This window comes from Schistocerca americana, chromosome 4, assembly GCF_021461395.2.
Source record: "Schistocerca americana isolate TAMUIC-IGC-003095 chromosome 4, iqSchAmer2.1, whole genome shotgun sequence".
Taxonomy (NCBI): domain Eukaryota; kingdom Metazoa; phylum Arthropoda; class Insecta; order Orthoptera; family Acrididae; genus Schistocerca; species Schistocerca americana.
In genome coordinates, this window is record NC_060122.1 from 170,942,016 (window position 1) to 170,965,265 (window position 23,250).

Consider the following 23,250-nt stretch of genomic DNA (forward strand, 5'->3'; position numbering starts at 1 on the left):
GTGTAAATTGACTATTTTGGTTACAATTACAAAAGGTATTTCTTCCATCCCCACTGCTGTTCTCATGAATTTCAAAATTTTTGTGGATTTTTTATCACAAGCTCTACAGTGAGATTCCTGCATGCTCAAAAAAATCGTCCCATTGCCTGAGCCACTCTCTTATCCAACATGAATATGGTTGTTTATGTTTTCTTGCTATTAAAAGTGCAGCTGCAGCCCGATTCACTTCCATTGCAACCTCTCCCTTCACATATGGAACCAGGACAGAAAAACCTCAGCTCTCACGGGCACACTCACGCTGCTGTTTGTAGACACTTCTGACAACTGCTATCACAAGACTCTCATATATTTACAGAAAGTTCTCACAAATAAACTATCATAAACTGAGAACAAAAAACTCAGGTAAATCCAAGCCCTGAAGACATGTCATAAAAGCTGCACAAATATTCAGTGTCATCTTGATAACATTTCAAAGTGTCGCAAAGGCTACCAACTCAATTTAAACATTCAGAAATGTAAAATTGTGCACAATAAATAAATAAATAAATTACACAGTCTTTCATGACTACATTATCAATGAGTCATTACTGGAATCGTGCAACTACTACAAATACATGGGTGTAACAGTTTGTAGGAATGTAGGAATGGAACAGTCACCTATGCTCAGTTCTAGGTAAAGCAGATCAATTTTTGAAAATATACACTATGTGATCAAAAGTATCCGGGCACTTGGCTGAAAATGACTTTTGGTGACAGCTTCCACTCTTGCAGACATATTTTCAATCAGATGCGGGGAAGGTTTCTTGGGGAATCGCAGCCCATTCTTCACGGAGTGCTGCACTGAGGAGAGGTATCGATGTCAGTTGGTGAGGCCTGGCACGAATTCAGCATTCCAAACCATCCCAAAGGTGTTTTATAGGATTCAGGTCAGGACTGTGTGCAGGCCAGCCCATTACAGGGGTGTTATTGTTGTGTAACCACTCTGCCACAGCCCGAGCATTATGAACAGGTGATTGATCGTGTTGAAAGATGCAATCGCCATCCTCGAATTGATCTTCAACAGCTGGAAGCAACAAAGTGATTAAAACATCAGTGTAGGCCTGTGCTGTGATAGTGCCATGCAAAACAACAAGGGGTGAAACCCCCTCCATGAAAAACACGACCACACCATAACACCACTGCCTCCAAATTTTACTGTTGGCACTATACACGCTGGCATTTGCCATACCTATGCCCTGCCATCAGATGGCCACATTATGTACCATGACTCATTACTCCACACAATGTTTTTCCACTGTTCAATCATCCAATGTTTACGATCCTTACACCAAGCGAGGTGTCATTTGGCATTTACCGGCTTGATGTGTGGCTTATAAGCAGCTGCTCAACCATGAAATCAGAGTTTTCCCACCTCCTGCCTAACTGTTATAGTACTTGCAGTGGATCCTGATGCAGTTTGGAATTCCTGTTTAATGGTCTGGATAGATATCTGCCTATTACACATTACGACCCTCTTCAATGCCAGCGGTCTCTGTCAGTCAACGGACGATGTCGGCCTGTGTGCTTTTGTGCTGCACATATCCCTTCACATTTACACTTCTCTATCACATCAGAAACAGTGGACCTAGGGATGTTTAGGATTGTGGAAAACTCACGTACAGACATATGACCAAATGACACCCAATCACCTGACCACAATTGAAGTCCGTGAGTTCTGTGGAGCACCCCATTCTGCTCTCTCACAATGTCTAATAACTACTGAGGTTGCTGATTTGGAATACCTGGCAGGAGGTGGCAACACAATGCACCTAATATGAAAAATGTATGTTTTGGGGGGTGTCCGGATACTTTTGATCAAATAGTGTAGCATAATTAGATAGAGAAAATTTACTCACAAAGCAGTGGCAAGAGAAAACAGACATAAAAGTTATGAAAATGTGCAAGCTTTTGGAGCCAGTGGCACCTTATTTTGGAGGAAGGGCTGAAGGGAAAGGAAGAAGGATGACAGAAAATAACTGGAGAGGTTTAGGAAATAGGGAAAGTCGTTCAGAACCCTAGGTCAGGGGAGACTTACTGGACGGGATGAGAAGGAAAGACTGATTGTTGGGGACTGCATCGAATGATATTTGAAAATCTGAGAATTTAAAGGATGACAATGAGGTGGTAAGCAAGACACAGCTTATCGACAAAATCTCACACAAGAGTTAATAAGAGGGGAAAGCTAAGTGCATGATACATGGTAGACAGGTGGAGCAAGGAGGGCAGGTGAGGAAAAATAGACAGATAAGAAAATAAGATATAGAAAAGTGAAAGGGAGCAAATGAAAGGAATAGCTACTGGAAATAAATGCCGAGAACAAGGAAATTAACATAAGTTTAGGTCAGGTAGGTGGCAATAACCAAGGACATGTAATGCCAGTTCCCACCTGTGGAGTTCTGAGAAACTGATATCAGCAGGGAGAATTCTGTTGGCATGTGTGGTGAAACAGGCACTGAGGTCACAAACACCTTGTTGTGAAGCATGCTCTGCAACAAGATATTTTGTGTTGACAGTAACAGTACACATTCTCTGTGCCAGTTGGTCCTAACTTTGTAGCTTGGTGGGTACCACCAAGTTATCGATTAGGTTGAATGGGTAAAGACCAAAAGTGTATACGGGCAACACACAGTATTCTGTTGCAGAGCATGTTCTACAGTAGTACAGTCATGACATCAGTGGCTGTTTTGCCACACTTGCCATCTGAATTCTCCCCCCTGATATTAATTTCTCGTAACTATCCAGATGGGAACTGGCACTACATGTCCTTGGTTCTCGCCACCCACCTAGCATAAATTTACATTACTTTCTTCTGTCTCAGCAATTCTTTTCAGTAACTATTTCATTTCTCACCCCTTTTAGTTCTCGATATCTTTTATTTTGTGACCTTTCTATTCTTGTCCCCTTCACCTGTCTACCATGTATAGTGCACTTAACTTTCCCAGTGCACTTAACTTTCCCCTCTTATTAACTCTTGTGTGATGTTTTGTCAGTAATCATGTGTTTCTTATGATCCTAAATTCTATCCTTAAGCTTTTAGGTCTTCAAATCTCATCCCATGGAGTTCCTAAGTCCGTCTTTTCATCTCATCTCGTATCACAAGTCTCCCCTGACCCAGGGATCAGAATAATTGTTCCAATCTCTCCCCATATCCTAAACCTCACCAGTTCTTTTTCTTTCACTCCTTTTCCTTTCCCTTCAACTTATGGACTATAAGAAAGGGCCACTGGCTCCAAAAACTTGCATATTTCAGTACCTTTACTTGAGTGTTCTCCTGTGGCCACTTGTTGAGTAATTTTTTATCTATACGATTACATTATATTTTCAAAAATTGATTATTTTTGTTTATTTTTAAGTTCTATTTGTATTATATATAATTTCAAAACTATTAATGTACAAATTACACATTGTTTTGTGATCCGCATGGAAATGTCACAAAAATGAGAGACCACTGCATAACTAGATGTAGCATTTCTTAGCATGCATTTTTGTTTAAGTTACAGGAAGGATGACTAATACTTACCTTAATGGGCTGCATTCCTAGCTATAAGACTAAAGTGCACATCATTTACGACGGCGGCCGAGTTTAGGTTCATTCTGCGCATCTGACATCACAAAACATAGTCAGCCAATGAACAGAGAACGACGTTGCCAGAGCTCGACTGCAGTGCAGAGCATGGATGAGTGTCTTCAGTTTTAGAAACGTTCAGTCATAAATAAAGTAATTGAACAAAAGCAATGTCTTGATAGCAGACTTTCTTTTATAGAAAGTTTGGAAAAAGCATTCTTTATACCAATTGCTTCATATTCTATTAATTAATTAAACCAAATAAGCAATAAGCCCCCTAATTCAGGTGATAGCAAGGAAAGGTGTTTATATCATTCTCACTAACTGCTTTTTCGCAATAAAGAACAGCCGTGATTGTTTATTTCCTATTGTACTTCGACGAAACATGAGTAATTCGTAGTCATACCAACAGTGTTTGTCGGTATTTTGCGTGATATTTTAAAGTCCTCTGGGAGATCTATTGAATGACGAGCTGCGTTAGCCTAATGGTTGAAGCATATGGTTGCTAAGCGAAAGGTTCTGAGTTCAAACCTTGTTCGGTGCTTAATATTTTCTTTATTTAAAAACAATATCGAAGTGTCTTACTTCATAAATTTTATTCGTTTGAATGTAATTTTTTGAAATTTCTAGTGGCAACTAAAATCGACCATACAGAAAGTATACACTATGGACTTTTACCTCTGCAAACTCTTCAAAATTTCGTGCAATGGTTTACTACATCTAATGCTGCACAATAACTGCATTAACATCGAAACAAAATTAAGTCATTTATGGGGAGAAGATATCAGTCAAGAAGATGTGTAAAAATCAAATTTTTGGGTCAAATAGTTTTCGTGAAATCGAATGATGAAGTGTGTCAAAGCAGTCGAAACACCATGTGTCTGCACAGGCGAGCAGTGCAGTGATGACATAATCGCACACAGCGCGGAATGCGGGGAGCATGTCTCTGTAGCAGCGAAAGGGTTAATGCGGCCGTGGTGGCTTTACTTCATAAACTGCGTGCTCCCCCCTAAATGTAAGTTTGCGAACTATACTATTGCGCTGCATCTCTTGGCGTGTACAACTGGCAACGCAGCAATCTCGCGCGTCTGGGCGGGCATGCGCGAACCGCCAAGATAAAAGATTGAACTATAGTACTCCTAGCTTTTTAAAAGCATTTGTTGCTGGTTGCAGTCTCTGCCTCAAGAGACTTTAATGTTCTGAGCTTTAAGAACTATGCTACTCTTTGTAAAAAGTAAAACACTCAATAGCAGCGGTCTGCAACATGCTGCAATAAGACAACATATATAACAGTGGAACCATAATGAGTGATTCAGATGGCAGAGATGTAGCATGCACATAGGCCCAACAGCACCCTCTTTTATGTGGCCAGAAAGGTCAGTGTTATGCAATGCTCAGTGAGTGCAGAGCTGTCATATGAAGTGGAAATGTGCAACCAAGTGGCACTATGCCTTGCTGACATGACAGGGTGGAACACAGGCATGTGATTGTGTTCGAATGGGGCAGAATGATTGGTTTCTTGTGGTGGGTCTGTCATTCCATGATATTGCAGCTTATACAGGGCACACTGCTTGAAAAGTGAGGCATATGTGGAACCCATGGAGAGAAGAGGGCCATACACAGCAGTGACTGGATGACACAATGTGCCCAGAACACTGAGATGACCACCATCTTGTCTGCTTGGCCATAACAGAGAAACAGCTTTGTTCACAGTGTTGGCATGACACTGGAGCATTGCAACGAGCGTGGACATGACTGTGTTGATAGATTGATGCCATCTTCTGTGGGCTAAACTGGTGGCATGCATGATGCGTCGGCTTCCATTGACCAGAAACTACAAAAACCACATACTGCAATGGCCATGTGAATGCTGACACTGGGGTACTGAGTGGCAAAATGTAGTGTTTTTGGATAAGTCCCACTTCAACTTGCCCTACAGTGATGGTTGCATGTGCATTGGACGCCGTCATGGTGAACACAATCGGGCAGACTATATTGTTGAGTGGCATAGCGAACAAATATCAAGTGTGATGGTTTGGGGCACCATTGCCTATAACATGCAATCTGGCCTCCTATGTCTTGAGGCAATCTGAACATCAGGGAGGTTTTACAGCCTGAGGCACTGCTCCTCCTGCAGGCTGTTCCATGTGCCATATTTCAGCAGGACAATACCCTGCCGCATGTGGTGAGGAATGTGCTAGCCTTCTTTGAAGAGTGATGGGTACCACTGTTTCCCTGGCCTGCCTGTTTGCCTGACATGTTGCCCATCAAACATGTTTAGAACATGGTTGGCCGGCAACTTATTCATTCAGCTGCAATCGCTGCATCACAGTTGATACTTCGTGGATGCATCTACAAACCGGGTGGCAGAGTATTTTCCAGCAGCATATTCAGGGGCTCTTTGATTCCATGCCACAAGATCTCACAATTATGATTGCAACATTTGTTGATATTGAACTTCCACTGTCACAGTGCATATACAGGTTTGTAATGCTAATCATTTATGTAGTGTCATGTTCCTAACTGATGGAATAAATTTCTTTGTCATCACAAATCTTGGTCTTGGTGTTTCACTTTTTCCAAACAGTAGAGTACATATTTTTTCTTCAGAGAGGAAACAGTTATTGAGAGAGGTTGGGAAGGGGAATGGGGGCAGTTTACTCAGGCCATGACACAGGGCTCCAAGATTAACAGTTAGCTGGATAGCTCTTGTTTGTATATGAGTATTTTACTGTGCAAGCTGGCTTTGAAAACGTCTCTCTTTGAAAACCCCATTTACAGACTGACAGCGACTGACAGCACTCACTCTAAATCTTTTAAATGCCGCGCGTGTGTGTGTGTGTGTGTGTGTGTGTGTGTGTGTGTGTGTGTGTGTGTGTGTGTGTGTGTGTTGGTGTTTTTTTGATAGCTTTCTGCTGAATTTGTGAATTTTTGTTTATTTGTCTCATAATGTACATAATCTAAATCACTTGATTCAGGTACATGAGACATGTCAAAATAATGGCAATATTTCACCATAAACAAAGAACAGCTGATGTTAACAAACAGCATAATAATAATAATAAAATTTTGTTATATTTACATCCAATAAAATCTAACACTCAATTACTCCTTACCCAAATTATCATTTCATCCTCTGCGAATTCTTCTATTGAATAGTAGTATTTCTCCCACAGAATCTGCTTTAACCTCATTTTTAAAATTTCTGGGTTCATATTAAATATGTTTTGACCCATTAATTTGTTGTATATTGTCATCCCTATGTACTGTGGAGTCCATGCACATAATTCCAACTGGTGTGTGGCTAGCATAAAATTAATTTTATTTCTCTTATTATATATGTGGTTAAAATGATTCTCCTCAAATAATATTTGTCTGCTGTGTAGGAAGATTATACTTTCATTTGTATATTGAGGGAACAGGTTGGATTTGTAGTTTCTGAAATAATGGGTGACAAGACTCTGTTCGCTGTGCAGTACACATGTATCTGACAAATTTCTTTTGCAGTTTCAGTATTTGAGATACATTACTTTCACTTGAACTTCCCCAAAAAAATTATCCCATATCTAATAACAAATTCAAAATAACTATGATAAGCAATTTTTCGTGTACTCAAATCGGTGAAATTCATTGCATTGCATTGCAAATGCAAAACTGCGTAGTTTATTTGATAGGAAGTCAATATGTGTGTTTGTACACATTTAGTCCCAGGAATTTGACCATGTCAACTTCTTTTATAAATTGATTGTTATGTTGTATCTTAAGTTCCATACATTTTGAATGTTTAGTTTTGAAATGTACCATATGGGTTTTTGCAATGTTCAGTTTCAACCGATTTAACTGGAACCAGTTTTATAAGGTATCCAGTCCACTTACGATGGAGCTTGGAATTTTTTCTGTAGCATCATCTTCAATCAAAACAGAAGTATCATCAGCAAACAGAACTGATGGGGTAAGTCATTTACATAGAATAGGAACAGGATTGGCCCCAAAATGGAGCCTTGAGGCACACCTTGTGATACTGTGCTCCATTTAGAATAATAAATCACTGCTTCTGAGGTGATAGTTACCCTTGGTTATCTGTTGTGTAAGTACGATGTGAATCAATTTACAGTATTGTCCTTAATCCCGCATTTGTTTAATTTGTAGATAAGCAAGTCATGGCTCGCGGAGTCAAATGCTTTTGTGAGATCACAGAAGGTACCTATAACTTTACTCCTCCGATCAAATGATTTGCATATCTTTTCAGTAAAGTTATTCACTAGATCCAGAGTGTTTTTTCATGGTTGAAATCCAAATTGGTTACTTATAAATGTATCATTTTTTGCCATAAATGACAGGACTGGAAGAATAGAAATAGGGCGATAGTTTCCCAAGTCTTCCCTCGATCCTTTCTTGAACGGACGTCTGACTTTAGCACACTTCAAAACATCAGGAAAGCATCTCTGTTCAAAAGATTGGTTGAATATTTTATTTAAGGGGGGTGCTGTTATGTCGCACACTGTTTTAATCACTTTAGTAGGCATCCCATCGTATCTAGCAGAGGTTTTTATTTTTTTTAATGATAATATAACATTTTCCACATCCATTATTGTGAATTATTTAAAATCTGTAAGATACTCAGCTTCTTGATAGAGTCCCAAGAGATTTACTTTACTGCGATGTTCTGCTACATTAACATCTGACTTTGTCACATTTATGAAGAATTCATTTAAAAACTCTGACATTTGAGCTGGGTTTACAATAAAGCTATCATCTACTTTAAACCTAGATATTTCATTATTACCAACTCTAACACCTAACTCTGATTTGAGAACAGATCATACTGCTTTGTATGTCTCATGAATAAATGGCATACATGGGTTCAGAATGTGAAGATCTTCTTTATAAACCAACCAAATATTCTATTAATCTGTTGCAAGTGGAAGACAGCCAGTGTTACCATTGTCAAAAATAAAATATTTGCCATACATCATATATACATTATTTAACAGCAAGCTTTCATTTCAATCAGCTGTTGTAGAAGAGCAGTGGCAGCTGCTGTGCAAGAGCACAAGAGCGTGTGAACAATCTAACTTCTGATACATTGCAGATTTTTTGGTTATTTTCCTTTGAATGCTGTTAAATGTAGTGTAAATGTGGTAATCTCAAATACACAGCACTAAATCAATGTGCGATGCTACATTGCTACTTCTCTAGACTTCATGGAACTTGGCAGCAGGGTTGTGAGCTCACTTTCAGTTGTGCACATTTTAAGGAGCTTTTGCACATGTGCAACTGGTGTGATGCAATTGCCTTATGGGCCAAATACATATGGATTTGATAAACAACGTGCACCGTTCATGGCATGCACAGCTAGCCCTTACCACTCAACTTCAAGTTTACCTCCATGCCACCAGGTGATAGCACTTTGCAGCAGACTTTTATCCCCATTCGCATGGCATAAATACCACTAGACAACAGCACACTACTCAGATACACCAATTCACTCACTATATAGTAAAATTAGATCAGATGTCCATATACATTACAATTATACTGACAGAAAAACCTATTTTGTGGCTTTCTGAATGAGTTGTAGTATATTAAGTATTGAATTTTACCATACAGTAATCCATTTGAGGCATTGATTCTGGGATTGTAGCATTTATTCCTGCTTCTGAAATCTGTTGGTCTTATGGCGAGTCAGGTTTATCTGTGATGTAGCTCCACACTGAAGAGCCAAAAAACTGGTACACCTGCCTACTATTGTGGAGGGCCATTGGGAGGATGCACAAGTGCCGCAACATGATGTGGCATGGACTCGACTATGTCTGAAGTAGTGTAGGAGGGAATTGACACCATGAATCCTGCAGGGATGTCCATAAATCCGTAGGAGTATAAGTGGGTGATCTCTTCCGAACAGCATGTTGCAAGGCATACCAGACATGCTCAAAATGTTCATGTCCGGGGAGTTTGGTGGCCAGCGGAAGCGTTTAAACTTAGCTGGATGTGTGGTGTGTAACATTGTTCTGCTGGAATTGCCCAAACCCGTCAGAATGCACAATGAACATGAATGGATGCAGGTGATCAGCCACGAGGCTTATGTACGTTTGACCTGTCAGAGTTGTATCTGCACGTGCCCACACCATTACAGAGCCTCCACCAGCTTGAACAGTCTGCTGCTGACACGCAGGGTCCATTGGATTCATGAGGTTGTCTCCCTACCCATACATGTCTATCCACTCGATACAATTTGAAATGAGACTTGTCCGACCAGGCAACATGTTTCCAGTCATCAACAGTCCAATGTCAGTGTTGACGGGCCCAGGCGTTGCATGAAGCTTTGTGTCATGCAGTCATCAAGGGTACACAAGTGGGCATTTGGCTCTGAAAGCCCATATTGATGATGTTTTGTTGAATGCTTCACATGCTGACACTTGTTGATGGCCCAGCATTGAAATCTGCAGCAATTTATGGAGGGGTTGCATTTCTGTCACATTGAACGATTCTCTTCAGTTGTCATTTGTCCTTTTCTTGCAGGTCCCTCCCCCCCCCCCCCCCCCCCCACAGTGATGTCAGAGATTTGATGTTTTACCAGATTCCTGATAATTCACAGTACACTTGTGAAAAGGTCATACTGGAAAATCTGCACTCAGTTTCTTTGGTACTGCAGTGTATGTAAATATTCACAAAAAGCTATCTTACTGTTTTGTCTGATATTCACTTAAAATATGGAACCAACGATGGTGTGCTTTGGGTCCTTATGGTTCACAGTGCCTCATTTGTATTGTACTCAAGTGACCACGCTGGTAGACATTACTACCCGAATTTAATCATTTCCACAACTAACAGTTTGGAGTTGGTTGTTTACTGTGCTGCAATCTACTTTCGTTTGCTGTGTCAGCATGAACTCTGTTGGATCTGTTTGTGCTAACAGAAAGAAGAATTACCTGAATAAGTTAGTCGCAAAGGAACTAAAGCCTCCCAGACCAGATCCGTTGACTCAGAAAGCAATGAAATCAAATAACCGTGCTTACAAGTGAACATTTAGGAAGAAGTATATAACAAGCGTAAGTTGTTGTGTAGGTGCAATATAAGAATGTCCCGGAAGTTAATTCGTGGATTAATACATATGTTAAAGATCTTGTAAATTTGTCCAAAAAAATAAAAATGCACAAAAACTCCCCTTACACAAAAATATGAAATGGGGAGTAGCAAAAGCTTAAATACTATTTCATTATTGCCCTAAATTGTACTTAATTATGTACAAAACAACAAAATTACACAAAACAGTTCTTTCTTTGTAAGAAAAGTTATGCATATTATTATTATTATTATTATTATTATTGGCAGTGGCAGTAGTTGTATAAACTTATTGATAAGCATAACTGTTAGACAGCAGATGCTATTAATTTCACACTCACAAATTTATCTGGATCTAAAAATTTGTAAAAACCCAGAATGTATTATCTTAAGCTGCCACTGGCTTTCAGGTATAGTGGAAGATTGTTATGTTCCTATGTACAACACCTATAAAACTCATAGGCAACAAGATATAAAAATAAAATTATTTTGCAAATGGAACACTGCACTATAGTGTGATGTGTCCAATACGGGCAGGCAACACTCTATGCAATCTGCTTAATACACATTTCATGGAAGTGCTAACGAGTTCTTGTGCATCATTGTGCCACTAGTCTACAAGGTCAATGTCAGACAGTAGGTTGTGAAAGGTTTTGGCATATCTACAGCATGTCCATTAGGCTTGGTAAATGTCTGTGGTATTGACTTAAAACAATGTGGTGGGCACCCATGCAATCACGGATTTCAAACAGATTGTCATCGACTGTCTCTAAAGAACTGTATTTCTGTAAAAGGAATTTGAAGACACATGATTGTGATGAGAATTTGTGTTTTAAGTGTTACATTTAAAGGCAAGTAGTTGCTTTCCATGGAAGAGTGTAGGCATCCATAGTTGTTGTCATCTTCAATAAAACTTTTCTGGGTATATGAATGTGTCATCGTGTTGTGTATACCAACAGTTCAGCCACTTGTAACAGAGGCCAGAGTGCTGGTCTACATATCAACATGACCACCCAGCCACATATCAGGAATAAATTGTTTTATTTAAGACTTGCATTTTAGTTTATTCTGTATGTGTTTTACTCAGTGAAGAATGACTGTACTATTCCATTTGTTCTATGAGAGGCCTTGATGTTTTGCAAATGGATGATTCAGTGCACTGGTTGAAAAATGAAACATCAATTGTATTATTTATGAAAAACTGACAGATTTATTTACAATATTTTAGAAATAACTATTTCATCAATTGAAGATCATGAGTGAAATTATGAAGAGAGAGAAAATAGCTAAAAATTATAGAATGAAGAATGTTGAGTGATTGTGTGGAAAAAAATGAGGAGTTATAATATAAAGAATAAGGTAGTTACTCTACACTCTTATTCAGGATCTGAGAACAAGGTCTCTCTGAAGTTGTTATATATATTGTTGTCAATATATGAGCCTTTCAGCAAAACTTTCTGAAAAAAAGCACTACATGTTTATTATATTTAAAAATTTTCAGGGCTACGATAAACTGCCATTGTGCATGGCCAAAACATCGTTGTCTTTGACTGGAGATCCAACTGTCAAAGGTGCACCTACTGGCTTTGTTCTTCCTGTAACAGATGTGTTTGCATCAGCTGGAGCAGGATTTGTTGTCCCTGTTGTTGGAGAGGTAAGAAAAACTTAGAAATTACTTACCATGTCTAGAATTATGCTTTTAAAATTCACATATTCTTTTAACTGCTGGAATATCTTTTAACCACTATTGTGTGGTGACTGTTGTTTCAATCAACTATTGTAGAAGAGTAAGCTTTCATATACCTCATTGTGAAACCAGATAGAAAAGAAAAGCAAATATTAAAATTATTTGTTAACTGTGACTTGTGGATTAGAGACCTCATTGTGAATGTATTCAGACTGGAATCACATGGCTGTTGCTGCCATAGCTATAGTGAGCATGTAAGTGACTGTGAACTGACAGCATTGCTGTCTTCCACCCTTAACAGGGTTTGCTGTTAATCACTTTGTTATTTTGATACAGATATTGCTTTTACCTAGCTATCACCCTTTCTTTGATCTAAATACAAGGACAGTCCCAAAAATAATGCCTACAAAGTGCTGGGATAGGAGGTAAATTATTCATGTAACAGAGGTCCCATTTGCCACTATCTCTAGCTATTAAGCTAGTGCAGCCACCTTTTTTTTATGATTGTATAATTTCAAAGGCATTAAGCCTATCAAAATTCACCAAAAACTGAAAGAAATGTATTAAAATTTATGCACTATTGTCAACAACCCTGACTAGTGGTATAGGAAGTTTACAGCTGGTCATACTGAAATTAACAACAAAGAAAGACATGGGAGTGAGTCATAGGACTTTGACAAAAAAGCATATCAGAGGCTGTGCACAAGATGGGTCTCTCAAATGCTCATAACCAACAGCAATGTATTGACTCTTCTCACAAAAATGCCTTTGACACTACACAGATGCAAAGGAAAACATTTTAGATTCAGTTGTTATTGGTGGTGAAAGTTGGGTGTTCCCATTCACACTTGAAATGAAACTCCAATCACATGAGTGGTGGCATTCCTCTTTGTCCAAGTTACGAAACTTTAAACAAACATGTTCTCCTGGCTGCGTAGACACATTATTGTGAGATGAAAAGGGTCTGTTGTTGATAGACTTCTTAGCTCCTGGGACCACAACCAATGCCAAAAGGTATTACAAGGCACTTAAACAGACGCAGGCATTTCAGAATTGGAAAAGAGGAATGTTGGGCAAGGACATGGGCCTTCTTTGTGACAATACTTACTACTGCATCACCTGTCAAACCATCTCTATTCGACCTATACTCCTCCTCTGTACCCAATAATGGCACTTGTTTCGTAGGTTGAAAGAACATTTGACCCACAGTATCACAAGAGATAGCTTGCTTCCAACATTGTATCATCAGATTATAAAATCTCAGATGGAATCATTCTGTTGCAGCTAATGAAATCTGTGTTACTGCTTCTTTGCAGATATCAAAAATGCCAGGATTGGGAACGAGACCAAACATATATGACATGGACCTAAACACTGAGACAGGAGAAATTAAAGGACTGTTTTAAATGGAGGTGTCAAACTGAAACATTAAAACATTGTATTGCATTTATTTTTAGTGACATCTAAAACTTATGTTGCATAATTATTATAAATTTTTAAGACAATAACCCTGTAAAAGTGAACTATTAAACTTTTATAAGTGGTGAATGAAATGTGCCATATGAATTTTGTGATGTCAGTGCAGCTGTTGTTCTTAATCAGTGCATTTATTATCTCTTGAGAGTCATTTTTATAAAATATAGGCATGTTATACAATTGCTCATTAATGATAAAAATCACTGAAACATATTTTAAAGTTTTTTTGCGTTTAAACCAATAACATTAAATATCTTTCAGTTCTTATGGCAGCCACCTAAGTATCCTGTGAATGATAATTTAACTGTTTTGATGCATCTGTAACAAAGTGTAAGCATCTACCTGTGTGTACTAGTGCAGAGTAAGTGTGGGAAACTTCAAATAAATGAAACAGGACTGAGGTTATTAATTTTACTTTCCATGCTCACGTTTCTGTAACTGTTACATCTGAGTGCTCAATGTTGTTATGATTTTGTAATACAAGCTATAATTAAGTTACAAAAATATTTGCTTTAATGTTGTTAGAATTTATGGTGCACTACAAAACAGAAAATAAATATTGATTGTTTTTTAATATTCCTGGCAAATTGAAGGAAGAGTACTGAAACTTAACTATAGACTGATTTTATGTTACCTATTTTTAGCCAGAGTTGTCTGTATAATGAAATAGTACAATGTGGGATTAAAGAAGTTTGGATATCAAAGAAAAATTATTATCTGCATATAACATACTGTAAAAACAAAATTTGCTAACCATTACAGTTACTGCTATGAAGTGATTTCTTTTTCTTTGTGATTGGAAGATTTGTGTGTGTGTGTGTGGGGGTGGTGGGTTCAAGATTTCAGTCTGTTGGTTCAAACCTAAGTTGGCGTACAGTGGAAACACAAAGTGAAACTTGGGGACCAAAATAGTTTCCATAAGGAGAGGCAGAAAAATTACACACACACACACACACATACACATACACATACATACATACATACACACACACACACACACACACACACACACACACACACACGCACGCACGCACAAAATGGAATTCAGATCAGGAAACTGAGCTGGCCACTTCACACAGTGAATTTTTTGCTGTTAAAAGTAGTTATGACACAAGTCGTGTATGGGTGAGCATTTTATCATGTAAGAAGAAATTGTGCATTACCTTTTGGTCTGTGGTAAAGGCTTTAGGAGCATTTATCATTGTAGAGTTGCACAGTCACAGTTCCACATGAAAAGGCATGGAGTTCTGTTATACACCCTAAGATATAATGCATCACACACAGAGATTAATTTGGCTGAAGTCATGCGCCTTTCATGAATGTTGGCTACATGACGAAGGGTAATGAGACTCATTTGTAAAAAGGACAGTCTACTGTACACAGCCCAAATTATGATGAACAGTACATTTATAGCTGATTGCTTTGCATACTGTAGATAAGGCTCCCATGTTCACAGTATTTGATAACAGCAGCTTTCCAGTAGCTGCAGCAAGGGCAGACCATAGTTTAGACAGCATCGTGTATATACACAGGGTGTCCCGTGATGAATGCTCAATATTCAGGAATGTGACAGGAACAGTTATTCAAAGCAAAAAAGTCTAGTAAGCAAGGGCTCTAAAATTGATACTATTCTCCAGTAGTAGAGATGTGTTTCATAGTAGCAAAGATGAACAAATGCTCATAACTTTTACAGTATGCATTCTACAGTCCATGTTTACTTGACTGATTTGCTCTGAATGATCATTCCTCTCCTGTCACTGAATACTTACAATTCCTCCTGGGACACCCTGTACATCCGAGTGGAGAATACATAATCTTAATGGTTAGTATGTATCATAACTCCTGGCTTAATCTTTTATGTGTCAAATCTTCCTATTCTTCTTAGCGTTAATCCTGTCTGGTAAGTGGCCCACTGTACTCATCCTGCTGCTATTGTTGTCAGTTACCTAAGAGAGGGAAGCATGTGCGTGGCCTGACTATGGATTGTATAACCTTTGTTCTGCGTCTCATCATATTTTTACCATTTGTGTACTGCACCTTCTGAGACAGAACTTGGGATTAGCCCAGCATTTGCCTAAGCAAGGATGGGACTGTGTCTAAAAACACTCAGGCTCTCTGGTGTACCAACCATGCTCATTAGTCTGCCAAGCAGATTCAATGTGAGTATGACCACCCACCTGTGTAAAAAGCTAGTTCACTGCATGTTATGAGCTGGTCTTTAGTGTGCCAAAATCTGTAGTTATAAATTTTCACCACTGTCTACATCTGCACCTGAACTTCAAAGCCACCTTTCAGTGTGTGGCAAAGGGCACTTCTGGTACTACTATCTTTTTTCCCCCCTTTTCTGTTTCATTACAGATGGTGCGTGGGAGGAATGAATATCAATAAAGTTCTAGATGAGTTCTAATTTATCTGATTTTCTTGTCTTGGTTAGAAATGGGCACCTCATTTCATGAAACATATGTGGGAGGAAGTCTTGCTACCTGACTCTTCCTCAGAGGTACACTCTCAGAATATTAGTAGTAAACCTGTAATGATGCACAATGCCCCTCTTGCAGCATCTGTCACTGGGATTTGTTGAGCATCTCCATAGCACTCTTGCACCGAGCAGTGAGTCCTGTGATGAAACGCTCAGTTCCTTTTTTGTATCTTTTCTACTTATTATGTTAAGCATACTTATTATGTTAAGCACGCTTGGTGAGAGGCCCAGAGTGAAGAACAGTACTCGGAATCACTCAAATGAGTGTTTTGTAAGCACTTATTTCATGGATGCATAACATTTCCTTGAGATATTCTGAATGGATCTCAGCCTGGCATCTGCTTTTCCTACTACGATATTTGTTTTGTTTTATGTGGTCATTCCACTTTAGGTCAAATGGCTCTGAGCACTATGGGACTTAACTTCTAAGGTCATCAGTCCCCTAGAACTTAGAACTACTTAAACCTTACTAACCTAAGGACATCACACACATCCATGCCCGAGGCAGGATTCGAACCTGTGACCGCAGCAGTCACGCGGTTCCAGACTGCAACGCCTAGAACCGCCCGGCCACTTTAGGTCACTCACAATGCTTACACATAGGTATTTTGTGGTAGTTACTGTTTCCTGCAAATTGTTACCAACAGCATAATTGAACAGTAATGGATATCTCTGCCTACTCATGGGCAATACATTAGATTTATTTATATTCATGGTCAACTGCCAGTCCATGAACCATCAGTCGGTCCTCTGCATGTCTTCCTGCATTTCATTACAGTCTTTTTGTGTTGCAGCCTTCTTATACACAACAGCATTGTCCATGAATAGCCTTCATGAGCACCCGATGTTACCCACAATCACTCATATAAACTGGAATGACCTAGTAACACTCCCTTGACAGAACAATGTGTTGAGTTCTATCCGCAAGGAATGCAGTCATAAATCTGGTTTGATATGAGTAAGCTCATATTTTGCTCACTAAAGGCTCAGAGCACGGGCTAGGTGCACCAATCTAGTGGTTGAATGACGTTCCATTGTCACTGAGTTAGCTGCTGTGCAAAAAACTTAAGCACATGACTGTGAAGAATGTTATTATATAATAACAATAGAAAATTATAAGGTGATGGAGAAATTTTACAACCTATGCAAGGGACTGTGGCCTTGTGAAGTCTATTTCTTTAGTTATTTTGTATATCTCATGAACAATTCCAGTTGGAGCTACTAGTGCTAGCGCTCGTGTGCACGATGTGTGCTTTTGTGTGTGTGTTTTCTTTTTTTTTCTTTGCAGAAGAAGGCTTTGGCCCAAAAGCTACAATGTGTAACAGTCTTTCCACTGTGCCTGTCTCCTGTGCGTAGCAAGCTATTCTTTTCCTAATATTGTTGATTTTCCAACCTGAGGTTTCCATTGTTTGTACATTTCAAAATGTTACATAAGCTCATTAAATTGGAAAGCTGGACTAACACCAGTTATGTGTTGTTTTAGATTTCCAGGAATTTAACTAAAGATTCTCCAGAATAATACTGCATTGCTACTATGTACAGGCCCAGTATCTGCATAGGAATAATTATGATACAGGACTGTTGGTGCTCTATTCTACACAATAATATGTATGATGATACAATAGCAGCAAAAGCAGGACTCCATATCTTCTTCGATAAAGCTTGAATATATTACAAACATGAAATCATCACCCAGACTGCTACAGGTAGAAGAAGGGGAAATCAAATGTATGGAGAAGTTTAAATATCTAGGAGAGTGGTTAGAACCAAACACCTCTTAGGAACAAGCCTTAGTGTCACAGACTAGAAAATTGGGAAGAGCGTATTAGCTAACCCAAAGTGTCTACAAGAAGAAATCAATAACAACTCTTGTCATGATACGACAGAGGCAGACCTTGAGGAAAATACCAGGCCCAATTAAGGAAAGTGGTAAATTCAAGAGAGACAACCATGAAATCTACACACAGGTAGGAAAGATCACAGATACCACTTGAAGAGGGGGGTTATTTTTTGTGACCACATTGTCTGTATGAATCTACGGGATTGAGTAGTTGGTTCTTTCATTACATATGGAGGCACAGTCTACCAAAACAGAAAAAGACCAGCAAGAAGTAGGGATAACAGTGGAAGGCAACCATATCACTCAAGAAGAAAGTCCAAGAGCTCTTTAATTCCAGGGCAAGCCAAAAGAAAAAACTGGGAAAACATAGGCTGAAGCAAGGAAGGGACAACATACAGGATACAATATGGGAATACTGGGCTAAAGTTAAGGCCCAGGCACATGGAAAAAGAAAAGTGTGGTTGGTCCGGAGGTTGCAAACATGAAAAGCAGCAGCAGTTTGTATCGTGTCACTCTCGCTGATCAAAAATATTTTCCTAGCTTTCTTAGCATTCCCTGTGATATCCTTAGTCATAAACACTATCATGTTTTTATGATCACTGATACCTTCCTTGATGTTAACCCGTAACTGGTGAGGTGATATGTTTGTAACACAACTGGTGAGGTTGGGTTATAGATACCCAATGATTTCCATGGCCCTCATACTTCAATGGTGAAGGAGAAATGAAAAGATTCTACATACATTGTAAAAGTAACTTTTATTGACATATCTGAACAACTTTCGGCAGCAGAAAATTATTTACAGTGAACAGAATAGACAATTTTTCAAATATATGTAAGTCCATAACAAGTTTTGCAACATGTCACGAAATACATATATCTGCAAATTTTTTATAAACAGATAAATAAAATTTGAGTATTACAGTATAAAGCAACAATGAACATTTATAAAAGCACATTATTTTTGGACAAGTTATTACACACAGAAGAATTGGCAAGCCATTACTCTACGCAATCTCGCCATACAGGAATCGTGCAGGCTCTGCAAATCGATACGTTGCAGCTGTTGCAGACCTTTTTCGTTTTTCTGTCAGAGCCTGGTGGGCACTTCTTACACCTCACTTGTTTGCCCAAGTCTTGTCTGGTTTCACATGGAATTTGTATCTTGAGAATTCTGCTGATGTTTAGCCATAATTCGTGGGGGCAAATGGTCGTTTTGAGGTTGACGATTGAGATGAGGGTCTACGAGTTCCTTGGCAAGATTTTTGATGTATTCCAATGTGGTTAGCTCTGGATTCCCTAGAAATCCACAGTAGATAACATAGGCATTCACTAGGCTAATGTTCATTAGAGTGAAAAATATGGCTAATGGCCATCGCCTTGTGTGTCTGGGTTTCTGGATCAGTTGACTGGGTATGGTGCATTGAGGATACAAGTAGAATGGCCTTGCCTTTCTTTGGTACATAAGAGAGTAGTGTTGTCTCCTTTGTGAAACCATAGAGAGCTTCTCCTACTTCTCTTTCCTTGGCAGGTAAAAATTCTTTCGGTATTTCTTGTTTATTTTTTCGCAGTGTTCCTACGTATGTCAAGCCCCCTTTTACATAGTTCCTGTACGAGGGCAATGGACAAAAACCAATTATCTGCTGTGATATTGCGGCTACTTCCGATAATGGGTTTGGTCAATTGCAACACTGCTTGAGTTGGCTTGGAAAATTTCTTCTCCTCATCAGTGAGTGTTCTGCCATCACTATCCTTTCCGGAGTAAATGTAGGCGTTTAGCAAGTAGTGGGTTTTTGCATCTGCCAAAGCCATTACTTTGAGTCCATATTTTCTAGGTTTGCTGGGTATATACATTTTAAAGCGGCATTGACCGCGAAAGCCCACCAACATTTCGTCAATGCAAGTGTACATTCCAATCGAGTAACTAGCCATACAGTTTTTCATAAACTCTTGGAAAACCCATTTTATAGGAGCTGTTGCACCACATTTTTTCCTCACATCTCTATCTGAGGCATCATCAAAATGCATACTGAGCAGTAACTAAAACCCTCTTCAGTGATATTGTACAACGAAAAATATCATGACCAGTACCGTCAGTTGCAAACATAGATTGAAGATCTCCATTATTAGATTTGAAGATGGCTGTGAACATGAGAATCCCCAAAAAAAAGCCTTGAACTCGATCAGATCCTAGTCTTTGTAGTCAGTTCTTGTATCATCAGACAGCTTTTCCCTCATGAGAGCCAATTTTTTATTGGTTTGCAGAATTATTTCATTCAGTATTCTCTCACTAAAATGTAACGTCCAAGTAGTCTGGGGTCTACATATCTGACCAAGAGCTTTAGCAGGGCCTATTATCCCCAGTAAACGTGAAATGATATTATGTTTCCTTGTGCGAATATTTGAAGTTGGAGTTTTTTTTGGACCATATGAAACGGTTCTTCCCATAATACTTCTTTCACTCGTATTGAGGATTCTGCCTTTTGAAAGGGGTTTGTTTTCATCTGATGACGATGTGTCAGTTTCAAAGGAATGTGGTGGTTGTAGTGAACTTAGTGATGATCCAGGAACTGTAGCTTTAGGTATACCATGCACTTCATTCTCAGCTTCACATACTTCTTGCTGTGAGTCGGTTTCACGGGCACTCTCGAAACCTTGTTCTATAACATTTTCATCCCCACTACATTCACTCTCAGACTCATCCAGTATAGATCTCACCCAGTCACCAAATCCGGGATCACTAGGTTTCATAGACCACCTTCTAGATCGCATGTCAGCTGAAAATCGGAAAACGAGAAAATCTCAGGGTAACTAACATGGTTATCAATAAGCAGAGTTTCTAGTAATAACAAATGAAATAAACTCACTGCTTTGATGAGAACTGCATCCAGGGTTATTAGTCATCACAGGAAACGTGCTAGATGCCATACTGGCTACAAAATAGAATACGAGAATATTCCAAAAAAAGTTCCGCAACTGGTGAGGTTGGGTTAAAAATACCCAGTAACTTTAAAAAATCGCATATAAAATCAAACATCTCACCACTCTGTTGAGTACCGTGCTTCAGGGCGGCTTGCAACAAACTGACCTGAAGGTATAGGAACCAACAATGATGTACTCACAACAATCTGGTAATAATGAGGCTTCAAGATTTAGCTGGGTATCTGACACCCAACATCACCAGTTACAAGTTAACTGATTCAAAAGGTTCAGGTCTGTTAGTTACTAGGAAGTCTAAGACATTGCCATCATGCGTCGGCCATGTAACTATCTGTGCAAAGTAGTTTTTAGGCAACACATTCATAACAATTTTCCATTCTACAGCTGCCAAGTTGAAGTTTTCTCCTATTGCAACAACGTAATCAGCAAACTTAATTGCTATATTCTCCTTGCTGTTTCTGAAGTTCTCTGCCACTCCTTGAAAAATGGGAGAGAAACAATGTATTAACCATCTAGCCAACTCTGTTCCAGTCTGACTTGGTCCAATCTACTTATGAGAGACTCCACTGCATTCCATTCAGTAAATGTTACTTTCAGCTCGAAGGACCAATTTGACTTATCATAGCTGTCTTCTCTCTTTCTCACAAAACCAACTACAACCCTTCTCTCAACCATGCAGTCAACTGTCATGTATTTACAACACATGTCAATTGCAATGTCACTGATTTGAATGTGATAGTTTTTAGCAACACTACTGTAGAAATGATATACTTACCACTTGCTTAATGCTTTATGATCTACCAACTAAAGTGTTACTCTGATCATTTTTCTATCATTTATGAAACCACTGCACAACAAATTTGGTACCAACTACACTTACTTCAGAATGAAATAAACATTATCATCTCTATTTTCAGACTACGCTGTCCAGTCACATTAATGTGACCAAGTGTCAAAAGCCTGAATACCCACATTTTGCAGCATGGACTGCATGGAAGGAGAATCTATGAGGTTCTGGAAGGTATCAAGAGGTATGTGGAGTGCTAGGTTTCTCGGCTGACGATCCATGGCACAAACAGCCCAATTAGGTGGTCCCACAGATTCTCAGTTTAAATCCAGAGAGTTTGGTGCCAAAGGGAGTATTGTAAACTCATCCTGGTGCTCTTAGAACCATGCATGTAGATTGTGAGCTGTCTGGGATGTTGCATTGTCCTGCTGGTAGGTGCTATAGTGCCAAGGAAAAATAAATTCCCTGTTGGAAATATAATGTAATTGGATAAATGAAAAAGGCTTCTCACCAAGTGGCAGCAGGAAAACACAAATATAAATATATAAAAATTTGCAAACTTTCAGAGCCAATGGATCCTCCTGGCAGAAACGTTGAAGCAGAAGCAAGAGGGGTGAAGAAAAAAATCTTATGAGGTTTAGGTAATGAGGAGAGTTTTGAAAAGTCACCCATAACACCAGGTCAGGGGAGATTTACCAGGCGGGATGAGGAGAATGTACTGTTTGTTGGGGACTGCACCAGATGAGATATGAAAACCTGAGAGCTTAAAGGTAGAAGATAGGGTAGCACCTAAGACAGAGATTACTGCAAAAACATGGTGCATGAGTTAATAGGAGTGGGAAGCTAAGTGCACTGCATGTGATAGAGGTGGGGGGGGGGGGGGGGGGGAGGGCAGAGAGCGGGCAGGGAAAATAAGACAGGTCAGAAAATGAAAGATGTAGAAAACTAAATGGGAGTAAAGAAAGGAATAGTTACTGTGAAGAAATGCCGAGACCAAAAAAATTAACATAAATTAAGGCCAGGTGGGAGGCGAGAACTAAGGACTTGTTGTAACACTAGTTCACACCTCCGGAAACTGGTGTCTGGGTGAACAATCCGTGTGTAGTGAAACAGACATTGACATAATGACAGTTAAGTTGTAGAGCATGCTCTGCAACAGGATATTGTGTGTTGCCAATGTACACCCTCTGCCTATTCCTATAAAGGATAACTTAGTGGTAATCAAGCCGATGTGCAAGGCCGAACAATGTTTTCACAACAGCTGGTATTTGGCATGAGTCATTTCAAAGGTAGCTATCCCTTTTGATAGTATGTGTTTTGCCAGTTACAGATATGGCATAATGGTGGAAGAAGGGTGCGTAGGGCAAGTCTT

The 23,250-nt window shown here is 39.2% G+C and overlaps 1 protein-coding gene across 2 annotated transcripts in view; it reads left to right on the forward strand.

Moving 5' to 3' along the window:
• LOC124612501 (C-1-tetrahydrofolate synthase, cytoplasmic) overlaps nucleotides 1-14,233 on the forward strand; it is a 163,410-nt gene extending 149,177 nt beyond the window's left edge. For both annotated transcript variants that reach the window (XM_047140742.1, XM_047140743.1), the window contains exons 19-20: nucleotides 12,171-12,323; nucleotides 13,673-14,233. In XM_047140742.1, coding sequence (XP_046996698.1) covers nucleotides 12,171-12,323; nucleotides 13,673-13,762 — 243 coding nt within the window. In that variant the 3' untranslated portion in view covers nucleotides 13,763-14,233. The remainder of the gene's footprint in view (nucleotides 1-12,170; nucleotides 12,324-13,672) is intronic.
• The last annotated feature ends 9,017 nt before the right edge of the window (nucleotides 14,234-23,250 follow it).